The 26,151-nt window shown below is 40.3% G+C and overlaps 1 protein-coding gene across 8 annotated transcripts in view; it reads right to left on the bottom strand.

Moving 5' to 3' along the window:
• The window catches only part of SHROOM2 (shroom family member 2), a 190,470-nt gene that overhangs the window by 57,225 nt on the left and 107,094 nt on the right, over positions 1 to 26,151 (bottom strand). For 3 of the 8 annotated variants that reach the window (XM_073354553.2, XM_073354580.2, XM_073354609.2), the window contains 4 exons: positions 21,021 to 21,068; positions 13,385 to 13,489; positions 10,701 to 10,832; positions 2,230 to 4,870 (listed from right to left, as the gene is read on the bottom strand). The exons of 1 other annotated variant lie outside the window; for it this stretch is intronic. In XM_073354553.2, the coding sequence (XP_073210654.2) occupies positions 2,230 to 4,870; positions 10,701 to 10,832; positions 13,385 to 13,489; positions 21,021 to 21,068 (2,926 nt within the window). The remainder of the gene's footprint in view (positions 1 to 2,229; positions 4,871 to 10,700; positions 10,833 to 13,384; positions 13,490 to 21,020; positions 21,069 to 26,151) is intronic. 4 more of the 8 variants (XM_073354598.2, XM_073354627.2, XM_073354589.2 and 1 more) reach the window with 3 other exon arrangements.

The raw sequence follows: 26,151 nt of genomic DNA, 5'->3' as shown, positions 1-26,151 counted from the left end.
AACACTTAAATATAATATTTATAAACCTTAGCAACTTCTATTTGCCAAAACCAAAGTATTGTAAAAAAACTTAACGTAGCCTTGTTAGCATTTGAATACAGGCAAGCATTTGAGGACTTCTGAACTTCTTTCTGTGTGTTTCTGTTTCTCAACAAAACACTTAACATTGACCTTCCAGAATTTTATTACCTCAGTATCTTCAAACAACCACACCCAAAGTCTAACACTGTATTAGAAACGCTGAACTCATGGGAAATACAGTTGCACTGGGTACTCAAACCAACTAAATAATACATGTGAAGTATGTAAAATACCTTTAATTTTTTTTAAATCTAATAGATTTTGTTATATACATCTACAGTGCACCCAGCACTGTATTGTCCAAGTGATTAAACACTGGGTTTTGGGTTGTTGTTTTTTTTGTTGGTGGGGCTGGGGATGGGCATTAGGTTTGTTTTGCTTTGTGCCATTCCAAGTAGCCTCCGCTGAACTTGATACTAACAAAATCAATGCATGTATGGTATATATTACAGGACAATTTTTATTGCTGGATGGGCAATAAAAGAGGAATAATTCAGCAATTCCTGCCTCTTCAGAATAAAATTTCTGCTTTTGAAAAACAGTCACTTGTAAGTGACAGCCCAGAAGATTATTTATACAAGTAACTCCTCCCCCCGTCACTCCAAAAGTCCTAGTGAAGACTTTTGTTTAAATTAAACCAAACTATAGATCAGGTGAGTTTTTTCTAAGGGATCTCTCATCTTGTATGAAACTACTTTTAAATTTTGACTCCTGGATTTTTCTTTTTTTAAAATGGGGCAAAGGGAGTTGAAGCGCAGGAAATGAGAGAAAAAGGGAAAAGGTGGAGGAATATTATAAATATGGGATACCCTGTTTTATTTTTAACTCGAGCCCAATATTTTGTATTTGCAGAGGAGGCAGTTCAGCTCAAATTGACGATACCCTCCCCCTGACTAGGATCCCTTACACATGAGGCAATCTTACGGCAGCTTTAATATGCCTTTAAAATAACTATATTACAAGGGTCAGTCTTTCAGTTTCTCTCCCCCGCCAACTGTCCCCTCACTCACACTGCACAGTTAAAAATTAACTTGCTTTTTGCTTGTGAGCTGAGCAGACTTTCGGCATCTCTCTGAGGATCAGATTTCTTTTAATCACTCATGCAAAACAGAAGGGCCACCTATTTTTTCTTTAAGTCGTATTAACCTTTATTACATCCTTGGATTTTCAAACATAACCATTAAGGTGAGACAGTGAGTGCTTCAGTATCTGGTTAATGGACCAAGAGAGTTTAAGAGAAAGAGGAGAACCAGTAGCGCACCAATCAAGTCATTTTCCTGGGGGGTGATTGCATACTGTTCCTCCTTGCAGTGCCTTTTCCATCTTAGAGTTCTAAGGGGCCAGAAGACATCTGAACTGGGGAAGGGGGCTAGGAAAGCAGAGCAACTGTGTCATGTTGGGTGAGGGTTTATTGCCATCAGCCTCCCCTTACCCCTATTGTAAAGTATGAGATACAGTTAGGCTCGGCAGAATTCAATTCTTTAAATAATTTTGATAGATAATATTGATGTTTATTTTTAACCATTTTTTTTCTATTTTTATCTATTTAAATTTTAATAGTTGAAGGAAATTATGGGGGTGTCAAGCAATAATTGGGATCAAATAATTATTATTTAAGGATAATAGATGTTGAGATTCAAAAAGCGAAAGGTTTTTAACCATTAAAACACAAATTGTCAACATCAAATGTCAAAATATACAAAACAAATAACTTTAAATCAAAGTTCTCAAGCAGCATTTTTCTTACTTTGCCTATTAAATTTCCATGGTCATTGATGGAAATATCCTTTTTGTTGGTTTATGTGTATCTGGTGAAATTGACGTTTACATATATTTACTGATAAAAATCGAATCCGTCCGCCAATATATTCTAACATCACAGTCAAATGAACCAGTTTATTTTCTCTTCAATCATGCCAGTGACAACACAAAAGTGACTGAACTGTTTAGCTCAGTGTACTTTGTTCCATGCTGAACTACTAATGCTACACTCATGTAAAGCCTTTTTGTGTGAGCTACCTGTAATAATACAATTAACAATACTTTGCTTGTGTTCTTTGACCATACTTGAACACTTACACACACAATTTATTTTTCTTTCCCCTCTGTCACATTCTAAGGTAAGAGGAGATTACGAAAGCCCCATACCTGTTTGTAGAAATCAGTAGAAGGAGACGACCTGGATCTCTCATGTGTGTATTGGGGTTTCTCATGCTGCTCATGGCTTGCATCAAGGATGTTATCAGCTGAATGGTACTTTCCTGAACTCCTTGGCTCTAGAGGTGTCCTCTGCTCTTTCCAGGATGCCTGATATTCTGCAAACGTTCCCAACCTCTGAGACTGTTCAGTTTTCACCACTTTGTCAGCAGACTTGTGAGTAAGGTAATGGACATTATCTTTTTCAGGTTGTGTACTTTCAATTCCAAAAGAGGCTGCCCGAGCCCTTCTGTCATACCACGACTCCTCACCCTCATGTCCATGAGCTTTTTTATCAGGCCTCTCAGGCAGACTGTAGGGAGTTTGTTTCTGTGCAGACTTACGATATGTGGGCTTACTCGTTTCTTCAAAGAACTTCCACTTATCTGCAAAAGAGCCCAGGGCTTCTTCAGATGTATTTGGACGGCGGTGGAGACGGCAGTCATCTTCTGATACCCCTACTTCATTCATCTTCTCTGGTTCAGAGTAAGACTTCAGTTTTTGTTCTGCTGTGAACCTCTTCCTAGCTCCAATGCGGGAAATATGATGAGTGCCACTCCCTGATGAGTTTGGTTTAGCCTGCATAGCCTCAAGAAAACGTGACATGTCTTCAGAAACCCAAGCCAACAAGGAAGAGTTGCAATTATTTGTCTTCCGTTCTGGTGACCTGGGGAGATAATCAGCAGGGCTAGGTTCCAAGTCCCGCCGTTTGAAGGAAGTAGCCCTCAGGACCCTGGCCTGGGCCTCCTTCAAGTGATCCGTGTAGGAGCTGGTAAAAGAGCTCTCTGAAGCTGTGTTTAAGTTCTCCACTGAATCTGGTTTCCAGTTTTCAGTGTCCTCTTCTGTTTCGCTTGACCCCATTAAGGTAGCGGTGCTTTTGCTTTTCTGCAGCTTTGCTCGCCTCATTTGGATCTCGTTTCTCAGGGTTGTTGCAAAGCGATCACTTCTGCGTGCCTGCTTAGCCGTATGAGTATCAAATGGGAGCTGTCTATCCATTCCAGTTTCCAGGCAGTTGTCAGACTGTTTTTTCCCTTCCTGAGCTAAAGAGTGCAAAATTGGGGTCTTCTGAGCAGAAATCTTACTACTCTCTTCTGGTCGCCACCTGATATCTTTCTGGGCAGCTCTGTGTTCACTGATAGGGACACAGCTCTTTGTACACTCCTGCTGATTGTAGCTATTGCCATTTTCCTCGAAACTACCATCAAAGTTTTTCTTTTGGCCAGGTTTTTCAGTGAAACTTGTTTTAGGATCTTCCACTACAGAAGACTTAACATCCCCTCCACTGTCCATTGCATAGTGACCACTCTTCTCACGCTCTTCTAGCAAAGGCTCGACAGGTTGTTGCGGTAAATAGTATTTTGGTTTTTGGACCATCGTGACTATGGCAGGATTTTCATGTGGTCCAGGGGAACCATCAGCTCCTATTCCAGGTTTCCAACATTCATCCTTGAGCTGTAGTGGCCGTGAGCTTCCCTGGGCAGGCTGTTTTGCTGTGACACAATAATAACGACTCTGTCCAGTGTTGTCCACCTTCTGTTCAGCAGCACTGTTATTAGTAGAAGCTTTGAGCATTCTGGCTTGGTTTGGACTATAGCAAAGAAAGTGGTTGGCAGGTAGTTCTTTATTGCCACTGTAAGAGGAAATATGTCGCTGCTCTTTAGGCGAAGTCGAAGCTCTTGCATGGTGAAAGAAAGTGCTTTCATCACTGTACTGGCGCTGGTGGTGGTAACCGTAAGCAGGCTGTGCAAACCGAACATCAGTGCTGGACAAAGAGGACTGCAGTCTGTTAGCATTTCCTGGATTATTATTGTACCTATCACCAGCAGAGGACAAATTGTAGTCCAGACTAACATCAGATTTATAATTGGAATTATTGATCCTCTTTCCGTCTGTGCTCCTGTCACTAGCCCTAACAGGCCTTCTTGGTTGTTCTGCAGTTTCTGAGCTCCAGTCCCTCCTGTGCTGAGATTGGTTCAGAACTGTAAAGTGCTGGGTGCTGGCACCCTCTGAGTACACTGAACCGTGGGCCTTCTCGTGGCCTTTGGTAATAGCAAAGCTGTCACTTCGGAGAGGTGGAGGTGGTGGTGGCGGGGAGGATGATTTTTTATCAGGAACATGCCAGATAGGTCCAAAACTTGATCTTCCAGAGCCAGAGAGCTTGGAATCGGGCTGTTCCTCCAATCTAGGACTCTTGCTAGTCTCATATTGAATGGGAAGTGGCAAGTATCCAGGTTTGTCCTCCAGTCCACTGTTATCATTCACTAACTGGCCAGTCTTGCTGTTTCCGTGCTTTGCAGTGTCCCAGTGGCCGACTTTATACAGCATGTGGTCCGTTGAAGCAGCATCCACGCTGGACAGAGTGTGATCAGGGGTACTCGAACTAGTGGAGAAAGAGCCATAGGCAGAATCCCGCTTGCTTTGGTTCCCTACATGATCAATGCTATTGTTGGACTTCGCAGAGGAAAGCCTTCCATACTGGGATGTTGGGAGAGCGTGGTCCCAGCTGTCCATACTTCCCAGGGAACTGAATCGCTCAGACGTGCGATGCAGATTTGACCGATCCCATGAGTTGGACAGGTCATGAGGGGAGGAGCTATAACAGAGGAACATACAATACCATCAGCGGTACGTCCATATAACTGCAACAATGAAGCTGATTTCACATGGGGGCTTGGTACTACCCATACACACGGCAACTATCAGAGAGAGACACGAGCACACGTCTTCTAGTGGTCTGAGCAGGCGGAATCAAGGCTTCATCCTTCCTCCGCCATTAACATAGTGACTGAACTTCAGCAGCTGCGTCTCAAGTTTATCTTCCTGCACAACAGGAATAATGAAGCGTAAGTAAGCCTACTTCTCCTGGAATCACCCCTTCTCCTTGTGTAAGATCATGTTGACATCCAAAGAAAAGTCTGATCTCCCTCCCTTCATCCCCATCTCCTAATACCAAATCCAAAGTTTCCAATTTACTTTCTATCTCCAATACCACCACCAATCCCATTCCCTCCCTACTAAACTCTTGCCCTCTCCTTCTTTCTTACCCTTGCCCGTTTCCTTTACAAAACCTCACCCTTAATCCCACCTGCTTCTCCAAACACTGCCCCACCCTTCACTTCCAAACCACAATGTGCTGCTTGCAACCACGGCCACAAATCCCTCTATTACGGCTCTCACCCTGTGTGTGCTCTCTCCCTTTCACCATTAAGGTTTCAGCTACCATCACTTGCTAATAACTTACTAATCTATCACACCACTTCACTCCCTCCATCCCATCCTGCAACTCAGCACAGCTCTGCAACATCTCTTCCCAGGAGCTCTGGTATCAACTTCTGCTTAACATGGCCAACACTCAACTCCTGGCCTTTCCTCCCTCAGAAATTCTCCCCACTCCTTGTCACTAGTAACACAACCACCATCCTCCCAGTCACTCAGGCCTTCAGCCCTGCCCTCTCTCTCTTGCTCATTTAGACTGCCCCCAAAATTTGCTGCTTCTTCCTTTATAACATTGCTTTTTGCCCATAGCTAGCCTGGCTACTGTTATCGCCTCTTCTCTGGCTGCCTGACACCCACCTCTGGTCCATACAAAACACAGCAATTAAGGCCATCATCCTTGCCCACTGCTCTAACCACATCACTCCCTCTTTGACCCCTGATATTAGCTCTCCCTGCTTCCTCACACTAAATTCAAGCTTTTTCCATGGCATTCAAGGCCCTTCACAACTTTGCCCATCCCTACCTTTCCACTCACCATTTATCACACTGCTTCCCACGCCTCTACCACTCAGCCAACGAGGCTGGCATCATTGACACAGTTGGGCCAATCTTTGTGCCTTCTTCCACATCGGTCACCCCATCTGAATTAATCAGTAAGGCCATTACCCTGTCCTCTTTTAAACTGCTTCCCAACACAAGCTTCTGCCACAATATTGAGAAGAAATAAGCCAATCTAGGATGGCTGTTTTGAGGATCAGGTAAGGATAACTGACAGTTAAGCCATGCTAACTTTTTAAATAGCAAATTTTAATTTATATAAACAAACTGTATATATTTGATCGTATCCATCTCTCCCATTGTGATCCATTGATCACTTTTCTTGAGATTGTCAGGAACTACATATATGTATTGTGATGGGGCAAGGCCAGATGGCTATAGAAAAGTAGTGGGAGATAGATATATTAAATCCGGGCTAAACAAATCCCTGGTACCAGGATAAGTGAAATGGCAGGTGCTCCAGGTCAATTAAGACACCTGGGGCCAATTAGAACTTTCCAGAAGGCAGGGAGAATGCTAGGTTGATTGGGACTCCTGAAGCCAATCAGGGGCTGGCTGAAACTGGTTTAAAAGCCTCCCCGTTAGTCAGGTGGGTGTGCATGTCAGGAGCTGTGGGAGGAAGTTGCACTGTTGGAGAGGCTGAGTAGTACACACCATATCAGGCACAAGGAAGGAGGCCCTGAAGTAAGGGTGAAGTGGAGCTTGAGGAAGTGAGGGCTGCTGTGGGGGAAGTAGCCCAGGGAATTGTACATGTCATGTTTCTAAAAGGTCAGCTACCATAGCAGATACTATTAGCGTCCCTGGGCTGGAGCCCGGAGTAGAGGGTGGGCCTGGGCTCTCCCCCCACCCCACCTGTGTCCCCTGATTAATCACTGGGACTGGGAGAAAACAAAGACTTTGCAAGGAAGGATAACTTCTCCTCACCCCCCTTGCTGGCTTATGATGAAAATGGCTCAGTAGACTGTGACGCTTGTCTCCAGAGAAAGAAGGGTTATGTGGAGGGTCACAGTGAGACTCTGAGGCTAGTGAAATCCGCCAGGAAATGCGGGATCCATGGAGGCAAGGACAGAGCTCTATCACAGTATGTACAAGACCCAGCACAGTGGAGCCCCAATCCTGGTTGGATGCTATTGTAATACAAATATTAAATAATAGCAACTGTGGTAGAAAATTGGTCTGAAATCAACAAGATGAAATTCAATAAAGACAAGCACAAAGTATTATTCTTAGGAAAGAAAAATCAAATGTAGAGCTACAAAACAGGGAATAACTGGCTAGGTAGTAAAACTGTTCAAAAGGATCTGGGGGTTACAACAGATCATAAACTGAATATGAGTCAACAATGTGATTCAGGTATGAAAAAGGCTAATATCACTCTGGGGTGTATTAACAGAAATGTCATATGTACGAGACATGAGGTAACTGTCCTGCTCGACTCAGCACTGGTGAGGTGTCAGCTGAAGTACTGTGTCAAATTCTGGGTGCCACACTTTAGGAAAGATGTGAACAAATTGGAGAGATCCCAGAAGAGAGCAACAGAAATGACAAAAGTTTTAGAAAACCTGACCTATAAGGAAAGGATTAAAAAACTGGGCATGTTTAGTTGTGAGGAAAGAAGACTGAGGGGGGGGACCTGATAACAGTCTTCATATATGTTAAGGGCTGTTGTAAAGAGGACAGTGATCAATTGTTCTCCATGTCCACTGAAGGTAGGATAAGAAGTAATGGGTAAGGGAGATTTAGCTTAGGTATTGGGAAAAACCTTCCCAACTATAAGGATAGTTAAACTCTGTAATGGGCTTCTAAGCGAGGTTGTGGAATCCCCATCATTGGAGGTTTTTAAGAACAGGTTGCACAAACACCGGTCAAGGATGATCTAGGGCTGGACTTGATGACCTTTCAAGGTCCCTTCAAGCCCTACATTTCTATGGTTCTATGTATTATGAAGCTTATCAAGCACATTGAGATTCTTGGATGAAAGGCACTACAGCAGTTCAGAAGGGAGAGCAATTATACCTACACACCTATATAGCAGAGTGAAATTAACCAGACTCCAGCCAAATTCAGCAGTGCTCCTCAGAATCCCATGAGCAGCAGAGAAACTGTCAAAAACCATGCCAAATTTGTAGAAATGCTTAGGAAAGCTAAGAGCAGCAGCAAAGGCAGGCACTTAAGTTATATACAGAGTAGGATGACCTAAGAAATGGAGAATAGGATAAAGTAGCAGAGGCCACTATCTTCCCTGCCTCTTCTCACAAGGCGGGAGAGTAGAGGAGGTATCCAGTAGTGGAGATCCAGCCTACTTTTCAACAACAATAAAGCTGTGGATGAGGAGCAGAAGACCACCCCACCTCTTGAAGAAGCTGAGCAGCATGAGGGAAGGGGAGAGAAAGAAGGCTCCTTTTTCCTTCCAGTATCTAGAGAGGCAGAGCATCAAACTTATCAGACAATGCTAGTCAAAGACTGGTACAAAAGAAACTGATTTCTCACACAGGCACTGCACCGTGGTAGAAATTCCAGCATTGTTCCACTTCTCTATAACTACTATATAAAGTGTCCATCAAACTTTCTGTAACACACACACAGTGGAAGCTAATAATGAAATTATATATAAGCTTAATAGTCATTCTTGTATAGTTTAGATACGACAGAATTCCTTTCTCTGTCAAGAAGTTGAAATGAAAATGAAACCCCTTTCTAGCACGGCAGTCTACATAGCAGTTGCTACAATGGCAAAAGAAAAATTGCCTTTGAACTTTTTTCATTTCAGTCAATATGGTCAGAGGCATAAAATTAAGACACAGTGTTTAATTATACAACCAGGATGATGAGGACGCAAACAGCTTATGTAAAACACACAAAGATATAAACTATATTGCTTTTTCTTTGCAAAATATATTTGTAATGATAGGGCACACTAACATATGGCTTTATATGGTGACTTTCATATTCTAAGTGTTCAAAACATTTAACAAATTAATTAGAGAGATCTTGATAGTAGTACATTAGGCAAATATGTTTCACACAGAAAGTGCCTTGGACATTAGAACCTTTTTAATTGTTAAGGAATGTATGGCAGGACATTGGGGCTGGGGCTGGTTTTTATTTGTTCAGTGATAACAGCATGCTTGGCTTGATCAAAATGAAGAAGAGACACTATCCCTCTCAATCCTAATTTACAATTCATGGGTTTAATCTGAATCCACTACCTTCAGTTGTGAACTATAAGTACTCAGCACCCCTCCAGATCAGGCTGTAAATAATTATTCTCTACTCTGACAAACGGAACTTTAAGTTTCATCTAGGTAGCCAACAGAGATGAGCAGACAGCATATCAATGTAACATCTCTGTCAAAATATGTAGTAATGACTTCTAGTCTAAAGTGCTATACAGCTAACATCACAATTCAGAAGTAAAGCTGTAAGAATTTCTGGATTTTTGTCTGGCTGCATGTGGTCTACTGTGCTCTTCAGCAATGTAAGTGGAATACTGTCCATGTGCTATTTAAATACACAGTATAATACCAGGTAAGCTGAGAGGAAGCACTCAAGAGGTAGAGAAATAGAACGTATAAAAGCCCTCTCGCAATAAAATGTTACAATGTGAAGATGTGGGGGGAGGATCAAAATGTGTGGGATTTTCTTTAAATAAAAATTAGTATTTGTATTATTCTTTAAGGGCTGAATGCAAACTATTTTAAAAAAAATAGCAGGGAACTTTTTAAAAGATCTAATTAGTTATAGCTTCATAAAACGAAATCCTTAAGTAAGTGGGGGGAGCTATGATGGAGAATCTGCAGCAATAAAATACAGAATCCCAAGACAGATTTGTAATTTAGGAATGAATCCCTCAGTGATTTCCCCTAATTCCTAGCATAACTATGCTCCAAATGGGAGTTAAATTGAGAGGAAAATAACATTTTCATGAGGTTTGTTGGTAATTTATTATAAGGAGGAAACTAATAAGGGCCTGTAATCAGATCCTATCACGCTCTACTAAAAAATGAAAGAAGTTTCAGGACCAAAACAAGGATGCCAGGATTTCCATTACAGGGTTGAATGAGACCTAACAAATGTAAGTATTTTAACTATAGAAGGAGACAGTCATTGACTGTCAACAAACACTAAACATGTTCCGTAGTGGAGATCAGATTATGGGAAGTAATTTCACTAATGAAACAGCCAATATCTTAATGTCTAAAACAAAAATGCTCTGTGTCCCCTAAGAGAGAGTTTATATTATTTTTCAAAGAATCCTGCTTTCTGACAATACCTCTGGTATTTTTCCATTGTACTGAAGATATTAATGCATTTAGTATACCCTTCGACCTGCCCTTACAAAGATTTATGATGCTAAAAAGTGGATGTTGAAAAGAAATGCACAGAAGAAAAATACCTTTCAGCTGCCTTTCATTTACATACATATATAATTAAATATATTTCTGAATTAAATTAATACTAGCAGCTCTTCACCGACTTGTTGATACATTGGGCAGTCTCAATATTATCTTCACATTTTAAAAACAGATTTCGATATAAATGAAATCGAAAGATTCCATCTTCACGGTTTAAAATTATGAACAATATGAGGTACATTATTGTTCTCTTACCGTCAGAACTTGATACGTGCAGCTTAAACAGAAACTCACCTTGCATGATACCGGGAGTGCCAGGAAATGCAGACATTGGTTGAGGAGAGCTGTGACGTGGCTGCCTCAGGCTGATTCTCTGTGAATTTGGTTGCATGCCAGGAGTGGGGCCTGCAGGCTAGATCATTTCTTCTGAAATGAAGGAGTTAGAGCACATACTTTTAATACAGATCTCCTAATAAGGTGACATGCAGTGAAAAACATTGGGCACCAAATCTAATTAACTTGAAACAGACAAAACAGATGCAAAATAAGTTTAAATTACAATGTGCTATGTAATGCTCTACAAGCCAGTTTTGAAAAGATGCCAACTTGCCTTCAAAACACTGAACACGTAGACAATGAAACATTAATTCTATGCAAGATTTGTGGTTGTATTTTTAAAGTAAATAAGTACCTAGAATTTATTCTGACCTTGCACTATTCAAAGGACCAGTGAACTTTATGTCTCATTTTATAACATGGCAACTCTTGAATAAGAGTTTGTAAAGTTTGTTGTGTAGGTGTGTATGTGGGGAGGAGAGAGTTTAAGAGCTGGAGGAAGGACAAAGCCATAAATAGTTTTATTCAATCCCAGGTTGTAAAGGTGACAGAGGCCTGACTTCTAACACAACCCAGTTCTGCTCTAGCATTCAAATGGCTTCAGGGCATCCAAAATAAATTAAAGGTTAAAGCTGTGTATCTAAAGTTAGCACCTAAGTAAAATCACTTACCTTTCAAATATGCTGAAGACCAGCAGTTCCCATAGAAATCAATGGGAACTGTGGGTGTTCTGCCCCTCTGAAAGTCAGATAATTCATGCAGGTGCCTAAATATTGGTTCAGATGCATAACTTTAGTCCAGAACTTTTCACCTAAGTAATTCCAGAGACCCCCTATTTGCCAATCCAAATAGTAAGTCTCAACGTTAGTGCTTTCACCCCACTATAGCTTGACAATTATTTAATAATAAAATAATAATAATATGATTAGTAATAACAATGTAAAAAGTAATGGTTAATAATAATAATAATAATAATGATAATAGTAGTAGTAAAGTCCTTGAATGGAAGTGCAAATTATTATTAAGTCTTAAGTAGGTAAAAATTATTGGATAAAATTTTCAAAAGTACTTTAGGTGACTCAGAAGCCGGTATACGTTTTTCAAAAATGGCTTAGGCACTTTGAAGCCTAAGCCTCATTGAAAGTCAATGGGACTTTGGAAAACGTTCCCTAGCAAGCATAAGTAACCTATCCAGGGTCACAAAGCTGCATCCAGAACCCAGAACTCCTGAGTCCGATCCTTTAACAGACAGACATCTTTTCCTTCCCTTATTCACCCTCTTTCTTTTAACTGGATTATAAAATAGTCACTAGATTTTAAAACAAACTAAGCTAAATATTTAACCCAGCCCCTCTCCGCCAGCACAGAAAAATCCCATTTTTGAGACCATTTGTAGCAACAGGCAACGCGGAAGGTTGTGCCAGGTTCCGGTTAACTGCCTTCCCAGATTCTCCACATACAGTACATAAAGTATTTCCACAAGGCAGCTGTAGTCCTACTGAGATATCCTGGGGCCACAGAGTACAACAGGGGCTCCTCTAAGATTATGAGAAATCCTAGGCACTTCAGTAGGCTTTTGTGTATGTTTTTGGTACATTTTATTTGCTGCAATGAACAGAAGCAAATTCATTCTAGTCTATTCTCTTTCCATGATGCCAAGTAGAGTTTCACTGCACTCTGTCTCAGAAGCAACATGAAGAAAGTAAGTTAAGTGGAGCTATCACACTGTCATTGCACACCGGCTCCAGGAGTGGGACTCAAGTTCTTCACCCCAGGAGCAGAACCTCAGTCTGTGCAGCGCACCTCAGGACAGATCAGGCATTCTCCTAGAGTAGCAGCTCTCAAACTTTAGCAACCCGAGGACCTCCATTTTGATTTAAATTTTTTCATGGACCCCCAAGCCTCCTTCTCAGCCTCAGGCCCCGGCCCCACTCCACTCCTTCCCCCAAGGCCCCACCCCCATCCCACCTTTTCTTGCTCCTGCACCATCCCTGTCCCTTTTCTTTCCACCCCCTCCCCTGAGCGCACTCCATCCCTGTTCCTCCCTCTTCCTCCCAGTGCCTCCTGCACGCCACGGAACAGCTATTCCCCAGCATGCAGGACACGCTGGGAGGGAGGTGGAGAGGTTGATCAGCAGGGCCGGCAGCCCTGGACATGATTCCATCTCCTCCCCCTCCCTCCCAGCTCCTCCTGTACACTGGGAAACAGCTGTTCCCCGGTGTGCAGGAGGCGCTGGGAAGAGTTGAGGGAGGGAGGGAGGGAGGAGTTTTTTATTTAGCAGCAGCCAGGAGTTTTTTATTTCCTCAATTTATTCCAGTGCTGTTGATATTGAAGAAGTAAACTACAGTTGTCTTTTAGGTAAATTCATGACACCATACCTTTAGTGCTTCAGTTCTGCCATCAATGCAACAAAGAAGTTAAAGTCTCAATATTACGAGAAAATGACGTTTTTAAACACACATGACAAGTGAAACAGAAGACTAGAAAACTACCACATCACAGGTAACATTTGGTGTATGAGGAAATGGAAGTGGGAAGAGAGTACTTTCACACTGGTTTCCTCTAGGTTTGGCAAAAGGAATGAGAGATTCTGCCAAGGAGAAGGAATGGGAATGATGCACTTTGTAATACCAGTACTGTACCTCATGGAACTTCTCAAGATCTTCGTAAGATAGCTCCTCGCCACATGAACGTCATTTTCAGATGGCATTTTCTGTGCTACAATATCCACCATCACTTTCATCTTCCTGAGCAGCCAAGCAAGGAGAGGAACAGACTGGACTGAGTTGTGATATGAGGCAAACTGAGTGGAGGAGAACTTTAGGCTTTTGTTTTGCATCTTTTATTGGTGTGCGTACATGTGTTTTGCAAAAGATTTTTTTAGCCATAGACTTGTAATTAAGTGAATTACCATATAAATAAAACAGACTAAGTGCATTATAATGGGTTATTTTGGGGGATAGAATCTTATTGTATACTTTCACAAAAAGCATGACTAGGAATCAATATATTACAAGTAGCCAAACACCAACACTTCTTCATTATTATACCTTTCACTGTTAAGTTGTCTTATATTTACCACTTCCTATATTCCAAAAAAGTTCTCTATAAAAGACACAAAGTAATATGAAATTAATTCTAAAACTCTCAGTGCAAATAGGTAAGATAACTGGAAAGAAAAAGGAAGATATTAAAAATCACATTAAAAAGATGGAAAATTTTGCAGGCAACTAAAGCTGTTGGAAACACACCAGCTAGTACAATGCGGCTGTGTTAACTCTGAGTGACAGAACGAGAGCACCTAAACCTACAATCCAGGAAACCTCTCCAGAGTTAATGGAAGCATTAATAAAAGCATTTCACTGAGTCTCTTCCTAACAGCACTTTAAAAAGAAAGCTGTTGCTTTCTATAAGGACTACTGGAAGAGAAAAATCATGTTACATTGCGGGAGGGGGTAGCCTTTTCCCCATGAACTATGAACATTTTTACTTTATTAGAAGGAAGTCTCAAATTACATATGTGTAAAACAGAATTGCACTTAAATAAACTCTTCCACTCTACTTTCAGAGTAGAATCTGCCTTTTCAACACCACGGTAGTTGTAATATGGACACAGACATTAGAATGGCAGACATCTTGAATCTCAAAATCTCTTTGAGTTTAGAAATTCAGAACTAGTGTTCAGATAGTTGCCAAGAAAACACTACTGCTGAAAATCTGATACCAGTAGAAACAGATATTCCCTAGACCAAGAACCAAAATTATTAGCTAATAATAATTAGCTAGGCCAGCAGGTTTACTTGTAAACATCACCAGTAAAAATCTGCACAATATCTGGCTACTGAATCCAAACTTCTTTTTTCTTTTTGTGAATCCAAACTGTAATTTCAGATTAGTCTGAATTCAGACTAAACTTCCCAATTTAGAGTTTAGATAACAATTTAAATTTGTTCTGGTTTAGATTTACATGTTGTATTAGTGTGTCCATTAAAATTGAGGGGGTTGAGTCAGATCTGACGAGAGCTAATCAAGAGTAAATGCAAAAAAACAATGGCATTACACCAGTGTAAAGTACTATTATCAATCAGATCCAAAGTAGTGCCCTACAGTTTGGATATATTCTAAATTAAGTCAGGTGACATTCAATTAAAAGGGGAATAGGGAAAAGAAAACAAAAAAAACTTTTTGAAAAAAGTTATTCCAAACTAAGTTCTGTCCCTTTGCTCACTTCCACAGAATACCAAGTTGTAAATTCAGCAAGACACCTTTTCACATTTAGAATCCCAAACAAAGAAAACATTTAGTACTAGCTGGCACAACTTCAGGGCAACTGCACCTCTGTGGTCCACCAAAGGCACCCACTTTAGGCTTCCGGCTTCCAGCCATCACCGCTCTCTCATTGCCTCCTGACTGGGGATTTTAAGGGTGCACTGCCCTCTACCTTACACTGTGGTATGCCCAGCAAACCACACTGCCTAGAAAGGCCAGAACATGTGCTTTGCTTTCTCTCTGGGCGCTATGACCGGTGTATTGTCCAATTATAAATAGGCTTGGCAGAATTTGATTGATTTTGTCAACTGATAATATCAATGCTTCTTTTTAAGCATTTTTTTCCAATTTTTAATTATTTTAATTTTCACACTTGTGCAAAATTATGGGTGTGGGGGGTCAGACAATGGGGTGGATTAGACAATAATTATTATTGACAGTAGATGTTGAGAGTCAAAAAATTAAAGCTTTACAACCATTAAAACACAGCTTGTCAACCTCACATGTCAAAATATACAAAGTAAATATCCTTAAATCAAACTCTAATATGTTCTCAAGCAGCATTTTTCTTACTTTGCCTATCTGTACATTTCTATTATTATTGATGGAAATATTTTTTCTTCAGTTTGTGTTTGTATGGTTACATCAACATACACCAATAAAAATCTAATCCTTCCAAATTTAGTTATAAATTACCATACAACTCCTTTTAAGCAAGCACATTTATTCTCGGGGTAAAGGTATTACAGAGAAAACATATTTAAACAATAAAAGCAGTTACATGCACACTAAAAAGCTTACCAGAAGTCATCCCAACTCCAATCTAGGATTCTATTAGGTTTTAGTCCTTCAAAATCCACAAATGGGTTTTCCCCACACTTCATCTGTTTTAGATCCAGAAACAAGACTGGGCAGATCAGCCAGTTTTTTTTTATAGTGCTTGGGGCTTTGATCTTTGTGTTCTGTAACAGGTAATCAGCAAACAATGACCGTCTCCTCAGGGCTAAGCTTCAAAAGGCTAGGTTTTTGCATAACCAGAGTTGGAGAATGTGCATTAAACTCTTCTTAACGATTTTTCAAGAAGTCCACTTATTGTCGCAAAAGTCCATACCTGTCTGGCATGTTTTCAACACAGTCTTTTGAATTCCCAGATCTTACATCTGTCATATCGCCTCGCTATTGAAGTTACATGCAATCCCAGCCCACAACAACACACAAATGTAATACAATAAGGTATTTTAAAGATACTGTAAGAAATTGCTGTATCTATCACACTACTTAATTATGCCAAACTAAAAGGCCACTACCAGGATTTATTTTTTCGTTAATACCTTATTCTACTTCTTGTGTGAACCAACAAAGGAACTAATGCCTGTCTGCTGACTCATGCTTACTATGTAATATTCAAGTGAAGCTGCAAATCCGTCAGTTTAAAAAAAGAATAAGTTACATAAAACAGACTATGCAATGTTTCTAAAAATGTCAATCAAGCAATGAAAGACAAGTTTTTCAAGTTAATCATTTGGTTACTGTTCAGATCTCCAGTCAAAATGTTTCCTTTCTCCAGTGCTGGTGCTGACATACTCACATTGGCCATACTGAGTCAGCACAGCTTTAACCTAGCACAGGAATAAGTTTATGAACTGAAAGTTTGATAGAGTACTCAGTTACTATAGGGTTTTAACTTAAAAATCCTACCACTCAAAAGGAGATTTCACATAGAAGTAGTGAAGTGGATGGAGTTGGGAAGGAAAGTTGGGAACATCTTGTATTCTCTGCAAAGTTACACTCTGTTTAGTTTTTAATTTACGTATTTATTTTTTTTTTTTAGAAAGAGGTGGAATTCCTGTATAAGTTACAAGTAGAGTGCATATAATGATATCTTTAGCTAAGGCTGCACAAGCATTTGCATTCTAAAAGGTATTCTTCAGCTGCTTATAATGTTGCCAAACTTTAATTATTTTGGCGGAAATTTGTCAGGTTTGTCGTCAGTCCATAAACTAATTATTCTGGTGTTTGTTTGTTAAGAAAAGTCTATGGAAAAATGGTTCAGACATTTTCAAGAACTCATGGAGTGTGGCGGGGGGGGTGGGTGATGGGGGGGAACCGCACAGTATTATAAAAGAAAATTTGAAATTAAAAACAAAAACAAAACAAACCCCCACCCCAAAACCCAAGAGACCCAGTTTAATCACTTCAGAAAAAGGAATGAGAAACTTGACATAGGAGGAGAAGTTTAAAGTACTAAATACACACAGATTACAGAAAAGTGGTCATTGTAACCATCTACAAGTACATACAAGGAAATAATTAGGGGACATTAATACTATTAAGATCACTTTTCATGATTCTTAATTTCTTTATTATTATTATTATTATCACTTTTCATGATTCTTAATAATCCCTCTTTTCAGTTTTGTTACAAGGCAGAGATCTCCAGCAGCTTTTGAAGTGAAATTCCTCCCTCTACTGGCTTTTAGACACCAGTAACATATTCTAAAGGACCATTATTTGCCATTCTAGCAGATTCTTGCCTGTGTGACAGTTCCAGTAAACCAGCACAATGGAATTACATCATGGACAATCAAAGAGAGAAAACACAATTCTTATACAGGAAGAATTTGACTGACTGCTATTATCCCTCTGCAAAATATAACCAATTGTGATATTCTTTACCTTTCCAAACTAGGAATGTAAATATTGATTAAAAAGTTAACGGTTTAAACTATTAAAATTATATTGTTTAACCGGTTAACTGATTAAAGGGAGAGGGGCAGGAGCTGCTCCGGTCGGGGGGGTGAGGCTAGGACTTCTCCAGTCGGCCTGGGGCTGTCCAGCTGGCCTGAGGCTGGTGGTTAATGGTTAGGATGGGTTAATGATAAGATTAATGCTTACCGGTTAACTGTTTAATATTGTACAGCCCTATTCCAAACTGCCCCTGCTCAATGTATGTTTCTAATGCAGACTCTTAACCTTTTTCCTCCTATTCATGACATCAATAACAGGTCACTCATTGCATCTGCCACCCTAAACAGATCTCCTTTTCCCTCACATGACCACATGTCTCGGAATTCTATATGCCCCATTTCACCACACTTCCCTCATGAAAATCTATAATAAATAACAATTTGTTGTTTAAAATAAAAGTTCATTATGTCATATATGGCCAGCACAGGTGCTGACATTCACTACATATGAATGTTAATATGATATATAATATAGATGTCTATGGTCAGATAGATATATTAGTAAGCATCATGTACACATTGCTATTTAAAACATCAGGCCTGATCCAGTGCCATTTTAAGTACATGAAAAAAAAGACTTTAATTGGATTCAATCAGCACTGGTTTCAGGCCATAACAAACTGCACATTCTTCAACGTTCTATATCGGGGTGGGCAACCTGCGGCCCATCAGGGTAATCTGATTGCAGGCGATGAGACATTTTGCGGACGTTGACCGTCTGTAGCATGGCCCCACACATCTCCCAGTGTCCGCGGTTGCCCACCACTGTTATATATTCAGTAAGTTTCTCAATTAAAATAGCTGTAGTAATTAGATTTATCTTTCCAAGGAGAATGGTTAGAAACATCTTTAAATAAGCTTAGGTTCTGCAGCAAATTTTTGAACCTCAAATTTGAAAACCACTGAGTTTAGAGTGTCAGGAACTATTCGAGAATTCTGGAAGTTGTGTGTGTCAATTCCTTTCAGGTTTAACAGGAGAGCCGCTATATTTGAAGTGTCAGAAACTACTGAACTTAGTTAAATCAGAGTGTGGGCTCTTAGTTTATATCCAGTACTGTCTTGCTGAGACCCTCCGCATCATTCTGTCCCTGTGCTACTTCAATTTTAAAATGAGATTCATAGATTCCAAGGCCAAAAGGGGACTACTGTGATAATCTAATCTGACCTACTGTAATAACACAGACCATTGAACTTCCCCAAAATAATTCCTACAGCATATCTTTTGGAAAAGCATCCAATCTTTATTTAAAAATTGCCAGTGATGGAGAATCCAGCACCACCCTTGGTAAACTGTTGCAAAAATGTATGCCTTATTTCCAGGCTGAATTTGTCTAGCTCCAACTTCCAGCCACTGGATCTTGTTTATGCTTTTTTTCTACCTGATTGAAGAGCCTATTATTAAATATTTGTTCCCCAAATAGGTATTTACAGACTCTAATCAAATCACCCATTAACCTTCTATTTCTTAAACTAAATAGATTAAGCTACTTGAGTCTATCACTGTAAGGCATGTTTTCTAATCCTTTGATCATTTTTGTGGTTCTTCTCTGAACCCTCTCCAATTTCTCAACATCCTTCTTAAACAATGTACATCAGAACTGAACAAAGTGTTCCAGCAATGGTCACACTAGTACCAAATCCTGAGGTAAAATAATCTTTCTACTCTTACTCGAGATTCCCCTGTTTATGCATCCAAGGATTGTACTAGACTTTTTGACCACAGCATTGCACTGGGAGCTCATGTTCAGCTAATTATCCACTCCCCGCACTCCCAACTCTTTTTCAAAGTCATTGCTTCCCAGGATAGAGTTCTCCATCCTGTAAGTAAGTAAGGCCTACAGTCTTTGTTCCTAGATGTATAAAATTACATTTAGCCATACTGAAATACATATTGTTTGCTTATGCCCAGTTTACCAAGTAATCCAGATTGTTCTGTATTAGTGACCTATTTTCTTTATTATTTACTACTCCCCAAACTTTTGTGTCATCTACAAACTTTAACAGTGATGATTTTATGTTTTCTTACAGGTCACTGATAAAAATGTGAAATAGTCTTAGGCCAGGAACTAATCCCTACAGGACCCCACTAGAAACACATCTGCTCCATCATGATTCCACATTTATAGTTACTGTTTGAGACCTAACAGTTACCCAACTTTTAATCCACTTAATGTGTGCTGTGTTCATTTATATCTTTCTAGTTTTTTTAATCAAAATGTTGTGTGGTACCAAGTTAACACCTTACAGAAGTCTGAGTATATTACACTAACATTATTACCTTTATCAACCAATCTTGTAATCTCATAAAAAAAGACATCAAGTTAGTCTGACAGTATCTATTTTCCATAAATCAAATTTGATTGGCATTAATTATCCTCCTGTTAAGCTTTATTAATTGAGTCCCATATGAGTTGCTCCACTATCTTGCCTAGGATCAATATCAGACTAACAGGCCTATAATTACCCAGGTCATCCTGTTTACTGTTTTTAAATATTGGCACAACATTAACTTCCAGTCTTCTGGAACTTCTCTGATGTTACTGAAAATCAGCATCAATGGTCCAGCAAGCTCCTCAACCAGCTCTTTTAAAATTCTTGTCACAGCTCAGAATTTGTTGTAGTTCTGCAGAAGGTCCTACCTGTGCATGATGGACTATCTTAAATCTTGTCTGCATCAGGACTTTTCCTTGATTTCAACAACTGATGGCCAGCCACCGGTTGTAACTGCACTAGTGGGTGCACCAAGGGTACACAAGGAAAGCTACAAATTGTAAAGTGGAGTATAGTCCTGTTTTAAGTACTGAAGTCAATTGGAATTAAGTATATGCTTAAAGAGGTTTAAGTGTTGTCCCAAACAGAGACAGACTTAATCATGTGTTTATATGCTTTCCTGAATTAGGGCCACTATACATGTTTAGAGTACCTAAATATAACCAACTATTTTCATTTCATGAAGCAGACATAAGATTTCATAAATTTAGGATGATAGAAAAAAGAACACTGCATTTCCTATCCCTTTGTAAATTCCAACAAATAATTTCATACAGACAGATGGGTTCTCTCTCCTCTCAAAATATACTTATTTGTCAAAAATAACCATCCTGGCAAACACGTTCTCTGCTGGAATGTTTTATAAGCCTGTTTATGGTCCCCCACCCCCAAAAAAGTATCCTTACAAACATTTGCAGTTCATCAACCGCTGAGCCCATATAATACAATTACAAGTGCATGAATAAAGCTATAGTAAATAATTACAACTCACTTATTTCCACACTTGACCTCAGAGATGGGACTTTTAGCCTTGGTTTTCCTGGTAAGAAGAGATGTATTTATTGACAAGGAACTTAGCCTTGGAGAACAGAGTTGTCCTCCAACTTTCCTCCAAAACTGTTCCTTCCCCACTCTCCATTTGCATAAACAGCCTCACCCTCATCCCTGTCCCAGAGGCAAACTAGAACTGGTTAATTTTTTTTTCATAAAACACAAAAAATTTTGACAAAAGATGGCTTTTTAACCAAATCCAACATTTTTGTGTAAAATATTTAATCTGATCACCATTTTTCAATTTTTGAAACAAAGCTTTTGTTTTATTTTTGTTTTGACAATCTAAAATATATATATATATTTATTTTCAGTGTTTTGTTAGCCCTCTCCTACTACTTCTTCTGCCTCCTGCGAAAAAAAAGAGAAAAAGTAGTATTAAAAGGGAAAGAAAGTGCATGGTGTGGTGGAAGATGAAAATTCTCTCCCTTTTTTACTTCTTTGTATGCCCATAACAATGGGCCAGCTCAGTGAATGGCGGGACTTTCGGTTCCTCCCTAGGCTAGACAGAGAAACTCCCCCTGAAATACATCTTTTTACCCCAATGCAAACAAGTTACGTACTGCCCCCTAACATAGTTAGTTATGCCCCCTGACATGGCTAGTTATCATCCATCACCTTGTACATGTTGGTTCCATCAAAACATCTTTATTATGTACTGTCATCCTGACCTTATCTTTTAGGAGAGGATCAGTGTGTTCCTGTTATCCTTGGGGAATGTTTTTGTACTATCCTTGATATTGGGGGGTTCTGGTACCACTTAATATTGGGATGTGTTTGCGTGAGTGTTCTGTGCCTAGCACTTCTTAGGAGTGTGTATTTCTGCAATATCAGCCCTGTTCTTGCCAACTTCTGCGAGCAGGTCCTGCCTCTTGCTCACAGCTTGTCTTTGCTTTATATCAGTAAAGTTTTAACTACTACTTTAGCCCAGGCCTCAGGTCTCATACCAGGCCTCTAATACAAGGGCTTATGTCTCAGATTATCTTGCCACTACAGCTTCTATGCCATAGAAGTGCGATTACATAATTAGGGAAGCAGGATACCAGTGATATGAGGAGAAATGAGCTTTCAAGGAGTATAACGTATACACTCCTTTTCTAACTGCTTTTAAAAGGGCAGATTTCTTCTTCCCCGCCTGATTTATTATTAAGATGAATAACAGAGTGAATAGAAAAATTGTGTGTGGGTGAGACTAAATGGAAGGTAAGTCATTTGGGATTGCTAAATGGTGGAAAACAAAATGCTTGGGTTTTTTATGCTCCATATATACACATATAGCAGTATTTATAGCACAGTCCTGGTCCCTGTTGAAGGATGGCTTCAGGGCCTTTATCTATGAAACTGCATATGTAGGCAGGGAAGCTATTATCTTCAGAGGAAAAAAAACATAATGGATCTGTGTTACTATAGTATCCAGAGCCGGCTCCAGGCACCAGCAAAACAAGCAGGTGCTTGGGGTGGCACATTTCTCAGGGCGCCATTTCTGGCGCCAGCCATGCCGCCCCTAGAAATGTACCCCCGCCACCCCAGCTCGCCTCCTCTCCGCCTCTGCCTGCTCCCCCGAGTGCGCCTCTGCCTGCTCCCCCGAGTGCGCCAGCTGTTTCGCATGGCAAGCCTGAAAGGGAGGGAGGAGAAGCCAAGTGGCAGCGCGCTCTGGGGAGGCGGCGGTGGTGGAGCGGATGTAAGCTGGGGCGGGGAGCGGTTCCTCTACCCCCCCTCCAGTTACTTCCTGCGCTCCCCCCCACCCTCGTTCCCCTCCACTCCGCCTGCTCCCCTGAACACGCTGCCTCTTCCTCACCTGAGAGGGAGGGGGGGAGAAGCGGAGCGGCGGCGTGTTCAGGGGAGCAGGCAGAGCGGAGGTGAGCTAGGGTTGGGGGGATTGTGGGGGGGGAGCGGCAGGAAGCTGGGGGTGGGAAATGCAGCACGCCTTGGGGAGGAAGCGGGGCTGGGGATTTGGGGAAGGGGTTGGGAAGGGGCGGAGTTGGGGCGGAGCAGGGGTGGGGGGCATGAAAAAAAAGCGGGGCAGCCAAACATTTTTTTGCTTGGGGCGGCAAAAATCCTAGAGCTGGCCCTGATAATATCTACATCATCTTAAAACACTGACATTGAATCCAAAGCCTTGGGCACACTACAGAACTGGCATAAAACTTTGGTAAGGAACTTCAAGCGTTGGAAGCTAAAGCCATAAGAAAGTAAAGTTTTACTGCGTAATTTCCATGGTACCTGCAATTCCCCCAAATTTTAGCTCGCAAGTTTCAGTTAGATAGGCACAGCTACCGTGCGTGCATGCAGGCATGTGTGTGTATGCACGCCTACCCAACCAATCAGCTTTTGAGGACTGCACAGTATAATTTATTTTCTACTTATGCATCTGTTTGAATCATTTCTGAAAGCAGGAGACCTGTGGTGTAAGACCTGGAGGGTCTTGGGTTCGATTCCTACCAATGACATAATGTCTGTCTATGTATGCAGCTGTGTTTCATTACATATACACATTGCAAAACCACCATCTCACTAAAGAAACCAGTATTGGATGCAAGGATTTAAATTAAGAGGGAAAATGGTAATGTTCAGTAAAGTTTCACCCACAATTCCAAACTTCTTATAGTCCCAGAATAACAAGATATCTTTTCTGAAATGTTCAATAGTGAAATAATGTCCCTATTTGACTAACATTAGGATACAGACTAACCATTTCATGAACATTAATAGGATTAGTTTACAGGTCTCATGTTTGGAATCTTACTAATTCTGCAGACAGACAACTACAATACAAAGACAACTGAGTCAGCAGTCTCCATTAGCCTGTCTAGAGAATATAGTTAAGATCCCATCCACATTACTAATTGCAACCATATTGCATACAAGCTTGAGACAACTGGACTCTAACCGGTTCCCTTGAATTGGTTGCACTGACAGCATTCATGAATCTTAAGATAGCAACAACCCTTTTTTCATAGATTCATAGATTCATAGATATTTAGGTCAGAAGGGACCATTATGATCATCTAGTCTGACCTCCTGCACAATGCAGGCCACAGAATTTCACCCACCACTCCTAAAAAAGACCTCACACCTATATCTGTGCTATTGAAGTCCTCAAATTGTAGTTTGAAGACCTCAAGGAGCAGAGAATCCTCCAGCAAGTGACCCGTGCCCCATGCTACAGAGGAAGGCGAAAAACCTCCAGGGCCTTCCAATCTGCCCTGGAGGAAAATTCCTTCCCGACCCCAAATATGGCGATCAGCTAAACCCTGAGCATATGGGCAAGATTCATCAGCCAGATTCATCAGGTCTTTTTGAATTAAAACATCCACAACATCATAGTGGTTGGAAACTTAAAAACAAAACAAAAGAAAAACAACATAAATTCTGAAGAAATTAATGTAATGAGAGAGGTGCTGGTATTATTTTCTGGCCAGTATTTGCTTAATCTGACCATTGCTTCCAGCCTTTTACAGGCCCAATTTTCAGAAACCAAGTGATTAAAGACAGGCTCCCAAATATCAGAATTCCTAATTAGGGAATTTAATCAAGCACTTTGAAAACTGGGTTCAGTGATGTTTCAGTGCAAAACACGTCTGAACCTTCCAGATAAGAATGAAGACAAATTTATTTTAAATGACACCGTGTAGTCTCCCAAATACAATACACTCTCTCTGGCATCTGTGTTGTAGCTGTCCCGGTTCATCCGTCACTATTAGTCTTACGATTCTTTCAATCTGGCAAAATAAATCTAATAAACTGAAGTTGAAATATTTGTGAAAATGACATCAGGTAATTTCTGATTTATCTCTCACTTCAAATTTCTCCAAGTCATTTCCCAGTGCTAGGTTGGCCAAAGTGACTGACGGAATAAGGAAATCAGCTCTGACTAGTACGGTTTGATAATTAACATGTTCAGTAGGAGTGGCTTTTAAAAAGAGCAACAGTGTTTAACAGCATTCCCCACGTGAGTGAATAGTTTAACTGTTTTTTATTCTAAGCACTCCATCTTACTAACAAACGTTATGAATCACCAAGAAAAGCATTTGCAAGTAGTCTTATACAATAAAAGTCACTAGGGATGTAGATTCCTTAAGATCTACAGGTAACGTCTAGGGGTTACAAACAGAAGTGTCCATTTATATAAGCAGTATGCAAAATAAAAGATAATAGAATGCAACTAAACCACTATTTTTCTTCCTGGAAAATTTAATACGGTTGACCTCCTCTCAATTTATTCTCAGCTGTTTGCACTGTATCCTGATATATATATACACATATGTATTTAAATGGACTATCTTAATACACAGGTAGTAATTCCAGACTTCAGATATACTGTAAGTATGGTGCAGACCATGGCATTAGCCAGCTTCCCACTCAGGCAGTCTATAAGCCAACACAGACAATTATGAGCTTACCCCAGTAAGGGATGGACACCATTTATTAGACTACCAAAATAAAGACATGGGATTTAAATGTACAGGAATTGCAGTTCTGAATGCTGGGGCAGTAAAAACACCACAACTTCACCCAAACAGAAAGCTGTGGATTAATTAGACTATAAGGACACAGATAATCTTTTATGGCCTGCCAACTGGAGTCAGTGGAAAGATTCAATGTGCTTTGGATCGGGCCCTTATTCTGCATATTGTTATATAAATAATAGTAACTCATAGGAGTTGACTAAGTCACATGGATATGTAAGAAACAATTTCCAAATGAGACAAACTAATCTCAGCTTGCAACAGATGGAAGCGCCACTAACCCTACTAGATTAAGGATTCTGCTAATGGGCTGTCTGCTTTCTCTAGTCACCAGTCAGCAGATACAAAAACAAACTCCTATCTGGAATCACTGTTTGCCACCCCACCCCAGCACATATTCTAGGAAAGGAGGAGGAGATGATGGTGAAGGTGGTTAGAAGAGACAATACTGTCAAACATAAGACCTCTGCCCCCCAAAAATTGCATTTAAAATACATATTAAAAAGGATATCCACATGCTTTTTCAATTCCATCCTCCCCAGCATATAGTGATATTTTTAAAGGCACCAATCCTCTTTTTTAGTTTTGTCCTTTAAAAAAACC

This window comes from Lepidochelys kempii, chromosome 1, assembly GCF_965140285.1.
Source record: "Lepidochelys kempii isolate rLepKem1 chromosome 1, rLepKem1.hap1, whole genome shotgun sequence".
Taxonomy (NCBI): domain Eukaryota; kingdom Metazoa; phylum Chordata; order Testudines; family Cheloniidae; genus Lepidochelys; species Lepidochelys kempii.
This window is presented reverse-complemented; position numbering and strand designations above follow the sequence as displayed.